The sequence below is a fragment of the Salmo salar genome, chromosome ssa12 (genome assembly GCF_905237065.1).
Source record: "Salmo salar chromosome ssa12, Ssal_v3.1, whole genome shotgun sequence".
In the NCBI taxonomy this organism is placed as follows: Eukaryota; Metazoa; Chordata; class Actinopteri; order Salmoniformes; family Salmonidae; genus Salmo; species Salmo salar.
Genome location: NC_059453.1, coordinates 919,757 through 938,256, shown reverse-complemented (window position 1 = coordinate 938,256; position 18,500 = coordinate 919,757). Strand labels below are relative to the sequence as shown.

Sequence of the window (18,500 nt, the reverse complement as noted above, 5' to 3'; positions counted from 1 at the left end):
CTGAATAACAGTAGATAAAATCAGCCGGTTTGTCCTGTCTGTCCTGTTCTGAATAACAGTAGATAACATCAGCCTGTCTGTCCTGTTCTGAATAACAGTAGATAACATCAGCCTGTCTGTCCTGTCTGTCCTGTTCTGAATAATAGTAGATAACATCAGCCGGTCTGTCCTGTCTGTCCTGTTCTGAATAACAGTAGATAACATCAGCCAGTCTTTCCTGTTCTGAATAACAGTAGATAACATCAGGCAGTCTGTCCTGTCTGTCCTGTTCTGAATAACAGTAGATAACATCAGCCGGTCTGTCCTGTCTGTCCTGTTCTGAATAACAGTAGATAACATCAGCCGGTCTGTCCTGTCTGTCCTGTTCGTCTGTCCTGTTCTGAATAACTGTAGATAACATCAACCGGTCTGTCCTGTCTGTCCTGTTCTGAATAACAGTAGATAACATCAGCCAGTCTGTCCTGTCTGTGCTGTTCTGAATAACAGTAGATAACATCAGCCAGTCTGTCCTGTCTGTCCTGTTCTGAATAACAGTAGATAACATCAGCCAGTCAGTCTGTCCTGTCTGTCCTGTTCTGAATAACAGTAGATAACATCAGCCAGTCAGTCTGTCCTGTCTGTCCTGTTCTGAATAACAGTAGATAACATCAGCTGGTCTGTCCTGTCTGTCCTGTTCTGAATAACAGTAGATAACATCAGCCGGTCTGTCCTGTCTGTCTGTCCTGTTCTGAATAACAGTCTGTCTGTCTGTCTGTCTGTCTGTCTGTCTGTCTGTCTGTCTGTCTGTCTGTCTGTCTGTCTGTCTGTCTGTCTGTCTGTCTGTCTGTCTGTCTGTCTGTCTGTCTGTCTGTCTGTCTGTCTGTCCTGTTCTGAATACCAGTATAAATATGAGTGTGTGTGTGTGTATAAACCAGGGTAATAATTGGGGTGTGTGTGTGTATAAACCAGAGTAATAATTGGGGTGTGTGGACCCAGAGGAGTGTCTGAGTGTGTGTGTGTGTGTGTGTGTGTGTATAATAACCAGTATAAACCAGGGTAATAATTGGGGTGTGTGGACCCAGAGGAGTGTCTGAGTGTGTGTGTGTGTGTGTCTGTGTGTGTGTGTGTGTGTGTGTGTCTGTGTGTGTGTGTGTGTGTGTGTGTGTGTGTGTGTGTGTGTGTGTGTGTGTGTGTGTGTGTGTGTGTGTGTGTGTGTGTGTGTGTGTGTGTGTGTGTGTGTGTGTGTGTGTGTATAATAACCAGTATAAACCAGGGAAATAATTGGGGGGTGTGGATCCAGAGGAGTGTCTGAGTGTGTGTGTGTGTATAATAACCAGTATAAACCGGGGTAATAATTGGGGTGTGTGGATCCAGAGGATTGTCTGAGTGTGTGTGTGTGTGTGTGTGTGTATAATAACCAGTATAAACCAGGGTAACAATTGTGTTTTCCAGACTCGGTGGGCTGTGTGGACCCAGAGGAGTGTCTGAGCGTGTGCGGAGCGGAGGTGGGCTGCTCCAACATCGCCTTCCCCAAACTGGTAATCGAACTCATGCCCAGCGGTGAGTGGGTGGTGTTGAATGTCTCTGGGTGGTGTAGAATGTCTCCTTCATGTCTCTGGGTGGTGTAGAATGTATCCGCCATGTCTCTGGGTGCTGTAGAATGTATCCGCCATGTCTCTGGGTGGTGTAGAATGTCTCTGGGTGGTGTAGAATGTCTCTGGGTGGTGTAGAATGTCTCCTTCATGTCTCTGGGTGGTGTAGAATGTCTCTGGGTGGTGTAGAATGTATCCGTCATGTTTCTGGGTGTTGTAGAATGTATCCTTCATGTCTATGGGTGTCGTAGAATGTATCCTTCATATCTCTGGGTGGTGTAGAATGTCTCTGGGTGGTGTAGAATATGTCCTTCATATCTCTGGGTGGTGTAGAATGTATCCGTCATGTCTCTGGGTGATGTAGAATGTATCCTTCATATCTCTGGGTGGTGTAGAATGTATCTGTCATGTCTCTGGGTGGTGTAGAATGTATCCGTCATATCTCTGGGTGGTGTAGAATGTCTCCTTCATATCGCTGGGTGGTGTAGAATGTCTCCTTCATATCTCTGGGTGGTGTAGAATGTCTCTGGGTGGTGTAGAATATATCCTTCATATCTCTGGGTGGTGTAGAATGTATCTGTCATGTCTCTGGGTGGTGTTGAATGTATCCTTCATATCTCTGGGTGGTGTAGAATGTATCCATCATGTCACTGGGTGGTGTAGAATGTACCCGTCATATCTCTGGGTGGTGTAGAATGTATCCGTCATGTCTCTGGGTGGTGTAGAATGTCTCCTTCATATCGCTGGGTGGTGTAGAATGTCTCCTTCATGTCTCTGGGTGGTGTAGAATGTATCCTTCATGTCTCTGGGTGGTGTAGAATGTATCTGTCATATCTCTGGGTGGTGTATAATTTATCCTTCATGTCTCTGGGTGGTGTAGAATGTATCCTTCTTGTCTCTGGGTGGTGTTGAATGTATCCGTCATGTCTCTGGGTGGTGTAGAATGTATCCTTCATGTCTCTGGGTGGTGTAGAATGTATCCGTCATATCTCTGGGTGGTGTAGAATGTCACCTTCATATCTCTGGGTGGTGTATAATTTATCCTTCATGTCTCTTGGTGGTGTAGAATGTATCCTTCTTGTCTCTGGGTGGTGTTGAATGTATCCGTCATGTCTCTGGGTGGTGTAGAATGTATCCTTCATGTCTCTGGGTGGTGTAGAATGTATCCGTCATATCTCTGGGATGTGTAGAATGTATCCTTCATATCTCTGGGTGGTGTAGAATGTCTCCTTCATGTCTCTGGGTGGTGCAGAATGTATCCTTCATATTTCTGGGTGGTGTAGAATGTATCCTTCATGTCTCTGGCTGGTGTAGAATGTCTCTGGGTGGTGTAGAATGTATCCGTCATGTCTCTGGGTGGTGTAGAATGTATCTTTCATATCTCTGGGTGGTGTAGAATGTCTCTGGGTGGTGTAGAATGTATCCTTCATGTTTCTGGGTGGTGTAGAATGTATCCTTCATGTCTCTGGGTGGTGTAGAATGTCTCTGGGTGGTGTAGAATGTATGTGTCATGTCTCTGGGTGGTGTAGAATGTATCCTTCATATCTCTGGGTGGTGTAGAATGTCTCCTTCATATCTCTGGGTGGTGTAGAATGTATCCTTCATATCTCTGGGTGGTGTAGAATGTATCCTTCATATCTCTGGGTTGTGTAGAATGTCTCCTTCATATCTCTGGGTGGTGTGTAATTAATACTTCATGTCTTTGGGTGGTGTAGAATGTATCCTTCATATCTCTGGGTGGTGTAGAATGTCTCCTTCATGTCTCTGGGTGGTGCAGAATGTATCCTTCATATTTCTGGGTGGTGTAGAATGTATCCATCATGTTTCTGGGTGGTGTAGAATGTATCCTTCATGTCTATGGGTGTCGTAGAATGTATCCTTCATATCTCTGGGTGGTGTAGAATGTCTCTGGGTGGTGTAGAATATGTCCTTCATATCTCTGGGTGGTGTAGAATGTATCCGTCATGTCTCTGGGTGATGTAGAATGTATCCTTCATATCTCTGGGTGGTGTAGAATGTATCTGTCATGTCTCTGGGTGGTGTAGAATGTATCCGTCATATCTCTGGGTGGTGTAGAATGTCTCCTTCATATCGCTGGGTGGTGTAGAATGTCTCCTTCATATCTCTGGGTGGTGTAGAATGTCTCTGTGTGGTGTAGAATATATCCTTCATATCTCTGGGTGCTGTAGAATGTATCTGTCATGTCTCTGGGTGGTGTTGAATGTATCCTTCATATCTCTGGGTGGTGTAGAATGTATCCATCATGTCACTGGGTGGTGTAGAATGTACCCGTCATATCTCTGGGTGGTGTAGAATGTATCCGTCATGTCTCTGGGTGGTGTAGAATGTCTCCTTCATATCGCTGGGTGGTGTTGAATATCTCATTCATGTCTCTGGTTTGTGTAGAATATATCCTTCATGTCTCAGGGTGGTGTAGAATGTATCTGTCATATCTCTGGGTGGTGTAGAATGTCTCCTTCATGTCTCTGGGTAGTGTAGAATGTATCCTTCATGTCTCTGGGTGGTGTAGAATGTATCTGTCATATCTCTGGGTGGTGTAGAATGTATCCGTCATATCTCTGGGTGGTGTAGAATGTATCCGTCATGTCTCTGGGCGGTGTAGAATGTCTCCTTCATATCTCTGGGTGGTGTAGAATGTCACCTTCATATCTCTGGGTGGTGTATAATTTATCCTTCATGTCTCTGGTTGGTGTAGAATGTCTCCTTCATGTCTCTGGGTGGTGTTGAAAGTATCCGTCATGTCTCTGGGTGGTGTAGAATGTATCCTTCATGTCTCTGGGTGGTGTAGAATGTATCCGTCATATCTCTGGGATGTGTAGAATGTATCCTTCATATCTCTGGGTGGTGTAGAATGTCTCCTTCATGTCTCTGGGTGGTGCAGAATGTATCCTTCATATTTCTGGGTGGTGTAGAATGTATCCTTCATGTCTCTGGTTGGTGTAGAATGTCTCTGGGTGGTGTAGAATGTATCCGTCATGTCTCTGGGTGGTGTAGAATGTATCTTTCATATCTCTGGGTGGTGTAGAATGTCTCTGGGTGGTGTAGAATGTATCCTTCATGTTTCTGGGTGGTGTAGAATGTATCCTTCATGTCTCTGGGTTGTGTAGAATGTCTCTGGGTGGTGTAGAATGTATGTGTCATGTCTCTGGGTGGTGTAGAATGTATCCTTCATATCTCTGGGTGGTGTAGAATGTCTCCTTCATATCTCTGGGTGGTGTAGAATGTATCCTTCATATCTCTGGGTGGTGTAGAATGTATCCTTCATATCTCTGGGTTGTGTAGAATGTCTCCTTCATATCTCTGGGTGGTGTGTAATTTATACTTCATGTCTTTTGGTGGTGTAGAATGTATCCTTCATGTCTCTGGGTGGTGTAGAATGTATGTGTCATGTCTCTGGGTGGTGTAGAATGTATCCTTCATATCTCTGGGTGGTGTAGAATGTCTCCTTCATGTCTCTGGGTGGTGCAGAATGTATCCTTCATATTTCTGGGTGGTGTAGAATGTAACCTTCATGTCTCTGGGTGGTGTAGAATGTATCCGTCATGTCTCTGGGTGGTGTAGAATGTCTCCTTCATATCGCTGGGTGGGGTAGAATGTCTCCTTCATTTCTCTGGGTGGTGTAGAATATATCCTTCATGTCTCTGGGTGGTGTAGAATGTATCCGTCATATCTCTGGGTGGTGTAGAATGTATCCGTCATGTCTCTGGGTGGTGGAGAATGTCTCCTTCATATCGCTGGGTGGTGTAGAATGTCTCCTTCATGTCTCTGGGTGGTGTAGAATATATCCTTCATGTCTCTGGGTGGTGTAGAATGTATCTGTCATATCTCTGGGTGGTGTAGAATGTATCCGTCATATCTCTGGGTGGTGTAGAATGTATCTGTCATGTCTCTGGGTGGTGTAGAATGTCTCCTTCATATCTCTGGGTGGTGTAGAATGTCTCCTTCATATCTCTGGGTGGTGTATAATTTATCCTTCATATTTCTGGGTGGTGTAGAATGTAGCCATCATGTCACTGGGTGGTGTAGAATGTCTCTGGGTGGTGTAGAATGTATCCTTCATATCTCTGGGTGGTGTAGAATGTCTCTGGGTGGTGTAGAATGTATCCTTCATATCTCTGGGTGGTTCAGAATGTATCCGTCATGTCTCTGGGTGGTGTAGAATGTATCCGTCATGTCTCTGGGTGGTGTAGAATGTATCCTTCATATCTCTGGGTGGTGTAGAATGTATAAGTCATGTCTCTGGCTGGTGTAGAATGTATCCGTCATATCTCTGGGTGGTGTAGAATGTATCCGTCATGTCTCTGGGTGGTGTAGAATGTCTCCTTCATATCGCTGGGTGGTGTAGAATGTCTCCTTCATATCTCTGGGTGGTGTAGAATGTCTCTGGTTGGTGTAGAATGTATCCTTCATATCTCTGGGTGGTTCAGAATGTATCCGTCATGTCTCTGGGTGGTGTAGAATGTATCCGTCATGTCTCTGGGTGGTGTAGAATGTATCCTTCCTATCTCTGGGTGGTGTAGAATGTATAAGTCATGTCTCTGGGTGGTGTAGAATGTATCCGTCATATCTCTGGGTGGTGTAGAATGTATCCGTCATGTCTCTGGGTGGTGTAGAATGTCTCCTTCATATCTCTTGGTGGTGTAGAATGTCTCCTTCATATCTCTGGGTGGTGTAGAATGTCTCTGGGTGGTGTAGAATATATCCTTCATGTCTCTGGATGGTGTAGAATGTATCCGTCATGTCTCTGGGTGGTGTAGAATGTATCCTTCATATCTCTGGGTGGTGTAGAATGTATCCGTCATGTCTCTGGGTGGTGTAGAATGTATCAGTCATATCTCTGGGTGGTGTAGAATGTGTCCGTCATGTCTCTGGGTGGTGTAGAATGTCTCCTTCATATCGCTGGGTGGTGTAGAATGTCTCCTTCATGTCTCTGGGTGGTGTAGAATATATCCTTCATGTCTCTGGGTGGTGTAGAATGTATCCGTCATGTCTCTGGGTGGTGGAGAATGTCTCCTTCATATCGCTGGGTGGTGTAGAATGTCTCCTTCATGTCTCTGGGTGGTGTAGAATATATCCTTCATGTCTCAGGGTGGTGTAGAATGTATCCTTCATGTCTCTGGTTGGAGTAGAATGTATCTGTCATATCTCTGGGTGGTGTAGAATGTCTCCTTCATGTGTCTGGGTGGTGTAGAATGTATCCTTCATGTCTCTGGGTGGTGTAGAATGTATCTGTCATATGTCTGGGTGGTGTAGAATGTATCCGTCATATCTCTGGGTGGTGTAGAATGTATCCGTCATGTCTCTGGGTGGTGTAGAATGTCTCCTTCATATCTCTGGGTGGTGTAGAATGTCTCCTTCATATCTCTGGGTGGTGTATAATTTATCCTTCATGTCTCTGGGTGGTGTAGAATGTATCCTTCATGTCTCTGGGTGGTGTTGAATATATCCGTCATGTCTCTGGGTGGTGTAGAATGTATCCTTCATGTCTCTGCGTGGTGTAGAATGTATCCTACATATCTCTGGGTGGTGTAGAATGTATCCTTCATATCTCTGGGTGGTGTAGAATGTATCCGTCATGTCTCTGGGTGGTGTAGAATGTATCCTTCATATCTCTGGGTGGTGTAGAATGTATCCTTCATATCACTGGGTGGTGTAGAATGTATCCGTCATGTCTCTGGGTGGTGTAGAATGTATCCGTCATATCTCTGGGATGTGTAGAATGTATCCTTCATATCTCTGGGTGGTGTAGAATGTCTCCTTCATGTCTCTGGGTGGTGCCGAATGTATCCTTCATATTTCTGGGTGGTGTAGAATGTATCCTTCATGTCTCTGGCTGGTGTAGAATGTCTCTGGGTGGTGTAGAATGTATCCGTCATGTCTCTGGGTGGTGTAGAATGTATCTTTCATATCTCTGGGTGGTGTAGAATGTCTCTGGGTGGTGTAGAATGTATCCTTCATGTTTCTGGGTGGTGTAGAATGTATCCTTCATGTCTCTGGGTGGTGTAGAATGTCTCTGGGTGGTGTAGAATGTATGTGTCATGTCTCTGGGTGGTGTAGAATGTATCCTTCATATCTATGGGTGGTGTAGAATGTCTCCTTCATATCTCTGGGTGGTGTAGAATGTCTCTGGGTGGTGTAGAATATATCCTTCATGTCTCTGGATGGTGTAGAATGTATCCGTAATGTCTCTGGGTGGTGTAGAATGTATCCTTCATATCTCTGGGTGGTGTAGAATGTATCCGTCATGTCTCTGGGTGGTGTAGAATGTATCCGTCATATCTCCGCGTGGTGTAGAATGTGTCCGTCATGTCTCTGGGTGGTGTAGAATGTCTCCTTCATATCGCTGGGTGGTGTAGAATGTCTCCTTCATGTCTCTGGGTGGTGTAGAATATATCCTTCATGTCTCTGGGTGGTGTAGAATGTATCCGTCATGTCTCTGGGTGGTGGAGAATGTCTCGTTCATATCGCTGGGTGGTGTAGAATTTCTCCTTCATGTCTCTGGGTGGTGTAGAATATATCCTTCATGTCTCAGGGTGGTGTAGAATGTATCCTTCATGGGTCTGGGTGGAGTAGAATGTATCTGTCATATCTCTGGGTGGTGTAGAATGTCTCCTTCATTTCTCTGGGTGGTGTAGAATGTATCCTTCATGTCTCTGGGTGGTGTAGAATGTATCTGTCATATCTCTGGGTGGTGTAGAATGTATCCGTCATATCTCTGGGTGGTGTAGAATGTATCCGTCATGTCTCTGGGTGGTGTAGAATGTCTCCTTCATATCTCTGGGTGGTGTAGAATGTATCCGTCATGTCTCTGGGTGGTGTAGAATGTATCAGTCATATCTCTGGGTGGTGTAGAATGTGTCCGTCATGTCTCTGGGTGGTGTAGAATGTCTCCTTCATATCGCTGGGTGGTGTAGAATGTCTCCTTCATGTCTCTGGGTGGTGTAGAATATATCCTTCATGTCTCTGGGTGGTGTAGAATGTATCCGTCATGTCTCTGGGTGGTGGAGAATGTCTCCTTCATATCGCTGGGTGGTGTAGAATGTCTCCTTCATGTCTCTGGGTGGTGTAGAATATATCCTTCATGTCTCAGGGTGGTGTAGAATGTATCCTTCATGTCTCTGGTTGGAGTAGAATGTATCTGTCATATCTCTGGGTGGTGTAGAATGTCTCCTTCATGTGTCTGGGTGGTGTAGAATGTATCCTTCATGTCTCTGGGTGGTGTAGAATGTATCTGTCATATGTCTGGGTGGTGTAGAATGTATCCGTCATATCTCTGGGTGGTGTAGAATGTATCCGTCATGTCTCTGGGTGGTGTAGAATGTCTCCTTCATATCTCTGGGTGGTGTAGAATGTCTCCTTCATATCTCTGGGTGGTGTATAATTTATCCTTCATGTCTCTGGGTGGTGTAGAATGTATCCTTCATGTCTCTGGGTGGTGTTGAATATATCCGTCATGTCTCTGGGTGGTGTAGAATGTATCCTTCATGTCTCTGCGTGGTGTAGAATGTATCCTACATATCTCTGGGTGGTGTAGAATGTATCCTTCATATCTCTGGGTGGTGTAGAATGTATCCGTCATGTCTCTGGGTGGTGTAGAATGTATCCTTCATATCTCTGGGTGGTGTAGAATGTATCCTTCATATCACTGGGTGGTGTAGAATGTATCCGTCATGTCTCTGGGTGGTGTAGAATGTATCCGTCATATCTCTGGGATGTGTAGAATGTATCCTTCATAACTCTGGGTGGTGTAGAATGTCTCCTTCATGTCTCTGGGTGGTGCCGAATGTATCCTTCATATTTCTGGGTGGTGTAGAATGTATCCTTCATGTCTCTGGCTGGTGTAGAATGTCTCTGGGTGGTGTAGAATGTATCCGTCATGTCTCTGGGTGGTGTAGAATGTATCTTTCATATCTCTGGGTGGTGTAGAATGTCTCTGGGTGGTGTAGAATGTATCCTTCATGTTTCTGGGTGGTGTAGAATGTATACTTCAAATCTCTGGGTGGTGTAGAATGTCTCTGGGTGGTGTAGAATGTATGTGTCATGTCTCTGGGTGGTGTAGAATGTATCCTTCATATCTCTGGGTGGTGTAGAATGTCTCCTTCATATCTCTGGGTGGTGTAGAATGTATCCTTCATATCTCTGGGTGGTGTAGAATGTATCCTTCATATCTCTGGGTTGTGTAGAATGTCTCCTTCATATCTCTGGGTGGTGTGTAATTTATACTTCATGTCTTTTGGTGGTGTAGAATGTATCCTTCATGTCTCTGGGTGGTGTAGAATGTATGTGTCATGTCTCTGGGTGGTGTAGAATGTATCCTTCATATCTCTGGGTGGTGTAGAATGTCTCCTTCATGTCTCTGGGTGGTGCAGAATGTATCCTTCATATTTCTGGGTGGTGTAGAATGTAACCTTCATGTCTCTGGGTGGTGTAGAATGTATCCGTCATGTCTCTGGGTGGTGTAGAATGTCTCCTTCATATCGCTGGGTGGGGTAGAATGTCTCCTTCATTTCTCTGGGTGGTGTAGAATATATCCTTCATGTCTCTGGGTGGTGTAGAATGTATCCGTCATATCTCTGGGTGGTGTAGAATGTATCCGTCATGTCTCTGGGTGGTGGAGAATGTCTCCTTCATATCGCTGGGTGGTGTAGAATGTCTCCTTCATGTCTCTGGGTGGTGTAGAATATATCCTTCATGTCTCTGGGTGGTGTAGAATGTATCTGTCATATCTCTGGGTGGTGTAGAATGTATCCGTCATATCTCTGGGTGGTGTAGAATGTATCTGTCATGTCTCTGGGTGGTGTAGAATGTCTCCTTCATATCTCTGGGTGGTGTAGAATGTCTCCTTCATATCTCTGGGTGGTGTATAATTTATCCTTCATATTTCTGGGTGGTGTAGAATGTAGCCATCATGTCACTGGGTGGTGTAGAATGTCTCTGGGTGGTGTAGAATGTATCCTTCATATCTCTGGGTGGTGTAGAATGTCTCTGGGTGGTGTAGAATGTATCCTTCATATCTCTGGGTGGTTCAGAATGTATCCGTCATGTCTCTGGGTGGTGTAGAATGTATCCGTCATGTCTCTGGGTGGTGTAGAATGTATCCTTCATATCTCTGGGTGGTGTAGAATGTATAAGTCATGTCTCTGGCTGGTGTAGAATGTATCCGTCATATCTCTGGGTGGTGTAGAATGTATCCGTCATGTCTCTGGGTGGTGTAGAATGTCTCCTTCATATCGCTGGGTGGTGTAGAATGTCTCCTTCATATCTCTGGGTGGTGTAGAATGTCTCTGGTTGGTGTAGAATGTATCCTTCATATCTCTGGGTGGTTCAGAATGTATCCGTCATGTCTCTGGGTGGTGTAGAATGTATCCGTCATGTCTCTGGGTGGTGTAGAATGTATCCTTCCTATCTCTGGGTGGTGTAGAATGTATAAGTCATGTCTCTGGGTGGTGTAGAATGTATCCGTCATATCTCTGGGTGGTGTAGAATGTATCCGTCATGTCTCTGGGTGGTGTAGAATGTCTCCTTCATATCTCTTGGTGGTGTAGAATGTCTCCTTCATATCTCTGGGTGGTGTAGAATGTCTCTGGGTGGTGTAGAATATATCCTTCATGTCTCTGGATGGTGTAGAATGTATCCGTCATGTCTCTGGGTGGTGTAGAATGTATCCTTCATATCTCTGGGTGGTGTAGAATGTATCCGTCATGTCTCTGGGTGGTGTAGAATGTATCAGTCATATCTCTGGGTGGTGTAGAATGTGTCCGTCATGTCTCTGGGTGGTGTAGAATGTCTCCTTCATATCGCTGGGTGGTGTAGAATGTCTCCTTCATGTCTCTGGGTGGTGTAGAATATATCCTTCATGTCTCTGGGTGGTGTAGAATGTATCCGTCATGTCTCTGGGTGGTGGAGAATGTCTCCTTCATATCGCTGGGTGGTGTAGAATGTCTCCTTCATGTCTCTGGGTGGTGTAGAATATATCCTTCATGTCTCAGGGTGGTGTAGAATGTATCCTTCATGTCTCTGGTTGGAGTAGAATGTATCTGTCATATCTCTGGGTGGTGTAGAATGTCTCCTTCATGTGTCTGGGTGGTGTAGAATGTATCCTTCATGTCTCTGGGTGGTGTAGAATGTATCTGTCATATGTCTGGGTGGTGTAGAATGTATCCGTCATATCTCTGGGTGGTGTAGAATGTCTCCTTCATATCTCTGGGTGGTGTAGAATGTCTCCTTCATATCTCTGGGTGGTGTATAATTTATCCTTCATGTCTCTGGGTGGTGTAGAATGTATCCTTCATGTCTCTGGGTGGTGTTGAATATATCCGTCATGTCTCTGGGTGGTGTAGAATGTATCCTTCATGTCTCTGCGTGGTGTAGAATGTATCCTACATATCTCTGGGTGGTGTAGAATGTATCCTTCATATCTCTGGGTGGTGTAGAATGTATCCGTCATGTCTCTGGGTGGTGTAGAATGTATCCTTCATATCTCTGGGTGGTGTAGAATGTATCCTTCATATCACTGGGTGGTGTAGAATGTATCCGTCATGTCTCTGGGTGGTGTAGAATGTATCCGTCATATCTCTGGGATGTGTAGAATGTATCCTTCATATCTCTGGGTGGTGTAGAATGTCTCCTTCATGTCTCTGGGTGGTGCCGAATGTATCCTTCATATTTCTGGGTGGTGTAGAATGTATCCTTCATGTCTCTGGCTGGTGTAGAATGTCTCTGGGTGGTGTAGAATGTATCCGTCATGTCTCTGGGTGGTGTAGAATGTATCTTTCATATCTCTGGGTGGTGTAGAATGTCTCTGGGTGGTGTAGAATGTATCCTTCATGTTTCTGGGTGGTGTAGAATGTATCCTTCATGTCTCTGGGTGGTGTAGAATGTCTCTGGGTGGTGTAGAATGTATGTGTCATGTCTCTGGGTGGTGTAGAATGTATCCTTCATATCTATGGGTGGTGTAGAATGTCTCCTTCATATCTCTGGGTGGTGTAGAATGTCTCTGGGTGGTGTAGAATATATCCTTCATGTCTCTGGATGGTGTAGAATGTATCCGTAATGTCTCTGGGTGGTGTAGAATGTATCCTTCATATCTCTGGGTGGTGTAGAATGTATCCGTCATGTCTCTGGGTGGTGTAGAATGTATCCGTCATATCTCCGCGTGGTGTAGAATGTGTCCGTCATGTCTCTGGGTGGTGTAGAATGTCTCCTTCATATCGCTGGGTGGTGTAGAATGTCTCCTTCATGTCTCTGGGTGGTGTAGAATATATCCTTCATGTCTCTGGGTGGTGTAGAATGTATCCGTCATGTCTCTGGGTGGTGGAGAATGTCTCGTTCATATCGCTGGGTGGTGTAGAATTTCTCCTTCATGTCTCTGGGTGGTGTAGAATATATCCTTCATGTCTCAGGGTGGTGTAGAATGTATCCTTCATGGGTCTGGGTGGAGTAGAATGTATCTGTCATATCTCTGGGTGGTGTAGAATGTCTCCTTCATTTCTCTGGGTGGTGTAGAATGTATCCTTCATGTCTCTGGGTGGTGTAGAATGTATCTGTCATATCTCTGGGTGGTGTAGAATGTATCCGTCATATCTCTGGGTGGTGTAGAATGTATCCGTCATGTCTCTGGGTGGTGTAGAATGTCTCCTTCATATCTCTGGGTGGTGTAGAATGTATCCGTCATGTCTCTGGGTGGTGTAGAATGTATCAGTCATATCTCTGGGTGGTGTAGAATGTGTCCGTCATGTCTCTGGGTGGTGTAGAATGTCTCCTTCATATCGCTGGGTGGTGTAGAATGTCTCCTTCATGTCTCTGGGTGGTGTAGAATATATCCTTCATGTCTCTGGGTGGTGTAGAATGTATCCGTCATGTCTCTGGGTGGTGGAGAATGTCTCCTTCATATCGCTGGGTGGTGTAGAATGTCTCCTTCATGTCTCTGGGTGGTGTAGAATATATCCTTCATGTCTCAGGGTGGTGTAGAATGTATCCTTCATGTCTCTGGTTGGAGTAGAATGTATCTGTCATATCTCTGGGTGGTGTAGAATGTCTCCTTCATGTGTCTGGGTGGTGTAGAATGTATCCTTCATGTCTCTGGGTGGTGTAGAATGTATCTGTCATATGTCTGGGTGGTGTAGAATGTATCCGTCATATCTCTGGGTGGTGTAGAATGTATCCGTCATGTCTCTGGGTGGTGTAGAATGTCTCCTTCATATCTCTGGGTGGTGTAGAATGTCTCCTTCATATCTCTGGGTGGTGTATAATTTATCCTTCATGTCTCTGGGTGGTGTAGAATGTATCCTTCATGTCTCTGGGTGGTGTTGAATATATCCGTCATGTCTCTGGGTGGTGTAGAATGTATCCTTCATGTCTCTGCGTGGTGTAGAATGTATCCTACATATCTCTGGGTGGTGTAGAATGTATCCTTCATATCTCTGGGTGGTGTAGAATGTATCCGTCATGTCTCTGGGTGGTGTAGAATGTATCCTTCATATCTCTGGGTGGTGTAGAATGTATCCTTCATATCACTGGGTGGTGTAGAATGTATCCGTCATGTCTCTGGGTGGTGTAGAATGTATCCGTCATATCTCTGGGATGTGTAGAATGTATCCTTCATAACTCTGGGTGGTGTAGAATGTCTCCTTCATGTCTCTGGGTGGTGCCGAATGTATCCTTCATATTTCTGGGTGGTGTAGAATGTATCCTTCATGTCTCTGGCTGGTGTAGAATGTCTCTGGGTGGTGTAGAATGTATCCGTCATGTCTCTGGGTGGTGTAGAATGTATCTTTCATATCTCTGGGTGGTGTAGAATGTCTCTGGGTGGTGTAGAATGTATCCTTCATGTTTCTGGGTGGTGTAGAATGTATACTTCAAATCTCTGGGTGGTGTAGAATGTCTCTGGGTGGTGTAGAATGTATGTGTCATGTCTCTGGGTAGTGTAGAATGTATCCTTCATGTCTCTGGGTGGTGTAGAATGTATCTGTCATATCTCTGGGTGGTGTAGAATGTATCCGTCATATCTCTGGGTGGTGTAGAATGTATCCGTCATGTCTCTGGGCGGTGTAGAATGTCTCCTTCATATCTCTGGGTGGTGTAGAATGTCACCTTCATATCTCTGGGTGGTGTATAATTTATCCTTCATGTCTCCGGTTGGTGTAGAATGTCTCCTTCATGTCTCTGGGTGGTGTTGAAAGTATCCGTCATGTCTCTGGGTGGTGTAGAATGTATCCTTCATGTCTCTGGGTGGTGTAGAATGTATCCGTCATATCTCTGGGATGTGTAGAATGTATCCTTCATATCTCTGGGTGGTGTAGAATGTCTCCTTCATGTCTCTGGGTGGTGCAGAATGTATCCTTCATATTTCTGGGTGGTGTAGAATGTATCCTTCATGTCTCTGGCTGGTGTAGAATGTCTCTGGGTGGTGTAGAATGTATCCGTCATGTCTCTGGGTGGTGTAGAATGTATCTTTCATATCTCTGGGTGGTGTAGAATGTCTCTGGGTGGTGTAGAATGTATCCTTCATGTTTCTGGGTGGTGTAGAATGTATCCTTCATGTCTCTGGGTGGTGTAGAATGTCTCTGGGTGGTGTAGAATGTATGTGTCATGTCTCTGGGTGGTGTAGAATGTATCCTTCATATCTCTGGGTGGTGTAGAATGTCTCCTTCATATCTCTGGGTGGTGTAGAATGTATCCTTCATATCTCTGGGTGGTGTAGAATGTATCCTTCATATCTCTGGGTTGTGTAGAATGTCTCCTTCATATCTCTGGGTGGTGTGTAATTTATACTTCATGTCTTTTGGTGGTGTAGAATGTATCCTTCATGTCTCTGGGTGGTGTAGAATGTATGTGTCATGTCTCTGGGTGGTGTAGAATGTATCCTTCATATCTCTGGGTGGTGTAGAATGTCTCCTTCATGTCTCTGGGTGGTGCAGAATGTATCCTTCATATTTCTGGGTGGTGTAGAATGTAACCTTCATGTCTCTGGGTGGTGTAGAATGTATCCCTCATGTCTCTGGGTGGTGTAGAATGTCTCCTTCATATCGCTGGGTGGGGTAGAATGTCTCCTTCATGTCTCTGGGTGGTGTAGAATATATCCTTCATGTCTCTGGGTGGTGTAGAATGTATCCGTCATATCTCTGGGTGGTGTAGAATGTATCCGTCATGTCTCTGGGTGGTGGAGAATGTCTCCTTCATATCGCTGGGTGGTGTAGAATGTCTCCTTCATGTCTCTGGGTGGTGTAGAATATATCCTTCATGTCTCTGGGTGGTGTAGAATGTATCTGTCATATCTCTGGGTGGTGTAGAATGTATCCGTCATATCTCTGGGTGGTGTAGAATGTATCTGTCATGTCTCTGGGTGGTGTAGAATGTCTCCTTCATATCTCTGGGTGGTGTAGAATGTCTCCTTCATATCTCTGGGTGGTGTATAATTTATCCTTCATATTTCTGGGTGGTGTAGAATGTAGCCATCATGTCACTGGGTGGTGTAGAATGTCTCTGGGTGGTGTAGAATGTATCCTTCATATCTCTGGGTGGTGTAGAATGTCTCTGGGTGGTGTAGAATGTATCCTTCATATCTCTGGGTCGTTCAGAATGTATCCGTCATGTCTCTGGGTTGTGTAGAATGTATCCGTCATGTCTCTGGGTGGTGTAGAATGTATCCTTCATATCTCTGGGTGGTGTAGAATGTATAAGTCATGTCTCTGGCTGGTGTAGAATGTATCCGTCATATCTCTGGGTGGTGTAGAATGTATCCGTCATGTCTCTGGGTGGTGTAGAATGTCTCCTTCATATCGCTGGGTGGTGTGGAATGTCTCCTTCATATCTCTGGGTGGTGTAGAATGTCTCTGGTTGGTGTAGAATGTATCCTTCATATCTCTGGGTGGTTCAGAATGTATCCGTCATGTCTCTGGGTGGTGTAGAATGTATCCGTCATGTCTCTGGGTGGTGTAGAATGTATCCTTCCTATCTCTGGGTGGTGTAGAATGTATAAGTCATGTCTCTGGGTGGTGTAGAATGTATCCGTCATATCTCTGGGTGGTGTAGAATGTATCCGTCATGTCTCTGGGTGGTGTAGAATGTCTCCTTCATATCTCTTGGTGGTGTAGAATGTCTCCTTCATATCTCTGGGTGGTGTAGAATGTCTCTGGGTGGTGTAGAATATATCCTTCATGTCTCTGGATGGTGTAGAATGTATCCGTCATGTCTCTGGGTGGTGTAGAATGTATCCTTCATATCTCTGGGTGGTGTAGAATGTATCCGTCATGTCTCTGGGTGGTGTAGAATGTATCAGTCATATCTCTGGGTGGTGTAGAATGTGTCCGTCATGTCTCTGGGTGGTGTAGAATGTCTCCTTCATATCGCTGGGTGGTGTAGAATGTCTCCTTCATGTCTCTGGGTGGTGTAGAATATATCCTTCATGTCTCTGGGTGGTGTAGAATGTATCCGTCATGTCTCTGGGTGGTGGAGAATGTCTCCTTCATATCGCTGGGTGGTGGAGAATGTCTCCTTCATATCGCTGGGTGGTGTAGAATGTCTCCTTCATGTCTCTGGGTGGTGTAGAATGTATCTGTCATGTCTCTGGGTGGTGTAGAATGTCTCCTTCATATCTCTGGGTGGTGTAGAATGTCTCCTTCATATCTCTGGGTGGTGTATAATTTATCCTTCATATTTCTGGGTGGTGTAGAATGTAGCCATCATGTCACTGGGTGGTGTAGAATGTCTCTGGGTGGTGTAGAATGTATCCTTCATATCTCTGGGTGGTGTAGAATGTCTCTGGGTGGTGTAGAATGTATCCTTCATATCTCTGGGTGGTTCAGAATGTATCCGTCATGTCTCTGGGTGGTGTAGAATGTATCCGTCATGTCTCTGGGTGGTGTAGAATGTATCCTTCATATCTCTGGGTGGTGTAGAATGTATAAGTCATGTCTCTGGCTGGTGTAGAATGTATCCGTCATATCTCTGGGTGGTGTAGAATGTATCCGTCATGTCTCTGGGTGGTGTAGAATGTCTCCTTCATATCGCTGGGTGGTGTAGAATGTCTCCTTCATATCTCTGGGTGGTGTAGAATGTCTCTGGTTGGTGTAGAATGTATCCTTCATATCTCTGGGTGGTTCAGAATGTATCCGTCATGTCTCTGGGTGGTGTAGAATGTATCCGTCATGTCTCTGGGTGGTGTAGAATGTATCCTTCCTATCTCTGGGTGGTGTAGAATGTATAAGTCATGTCTCTGGGTGGTGTAGAATGTATCCGTCATATCTCTGGGTGGTGTAGAATGTATCCGTCATGTCTCTGGGTGGTGTAGAATGTCTCCTTCATATCTCTTGGTGGTGTAGAATGTCTCCTTCATATCTCTGGGTGGTGTAGAATGTCTCTGGGTGGTGTAGAATATATCCTTCATGTCTCTGGATGGTGTAGAATGTATCCGTCATGTCTCTGGGTGGTGTAGAATGTATCCTTCATATCTCTGGGTGGTGTAGAATGTATCCGTCATGTCTCTGGGTGGTGTAGAATGTATCAGTCATATCTCTGGGTGGTGTAGAATGTGTCCGTCATGTCTCTGGGTGGTGTAGAATGTCTCCTTCATATCGCTGGGTGGTGTAGAATGTCTCCTTCATGTCTCTGGGTGGTGTAGAATATATCCTTCATGTCTCTGGGTGGTGTAGAATGTATCCGTCATGTCTCTGGGTGGTGGAGAATGTCTCCTTCATATCGCTGGGTGGTGTAGAATGTCTCCTTCATGTCTCTGGGTGGTGTAGAATATATCCTTCATGTCTCAGGGTGGTGTAGAATGTATCCTTCATGTCTCTGGTTGGAGTAGAATGTATCTGTCATATCTCTGGGTGGTGTAGAATGTCTCCTTCATGTGTCTGGGTGGTGTAGAATGTATCCTTCATGTCTCTGGGTGGTGTAGAATGTATC

The 18,500-nt window shown here is 45.1% G+C and overlaps 1 protein-coding gene across 5 annotated transcripts in view; it reads left to right on the top strand.

Moving 5' to 3' along the window:
• slc5a10 (solute carrier family 5 member 10) overlaps nt 1-18,500 on the top strand; it is a 525,088-nt gene that overhangs the window by 315,759 nt on the left and 190,829 nt on the right. For all 5 annotated transcript variants that reach the window (XM_045690472.1, XM_045690471.1, XM_045690475.1 and 2 more), the window contains one exon: nt 1,432-1,539. In XM_045690472.1, coding sequence (XP_045546428.1) covers nt 1,432-1,539 — 108 coding nt within the window. The remainder of the gene's footprint in view (nt 1-1,431; nt 1,540-18,500) is intronic.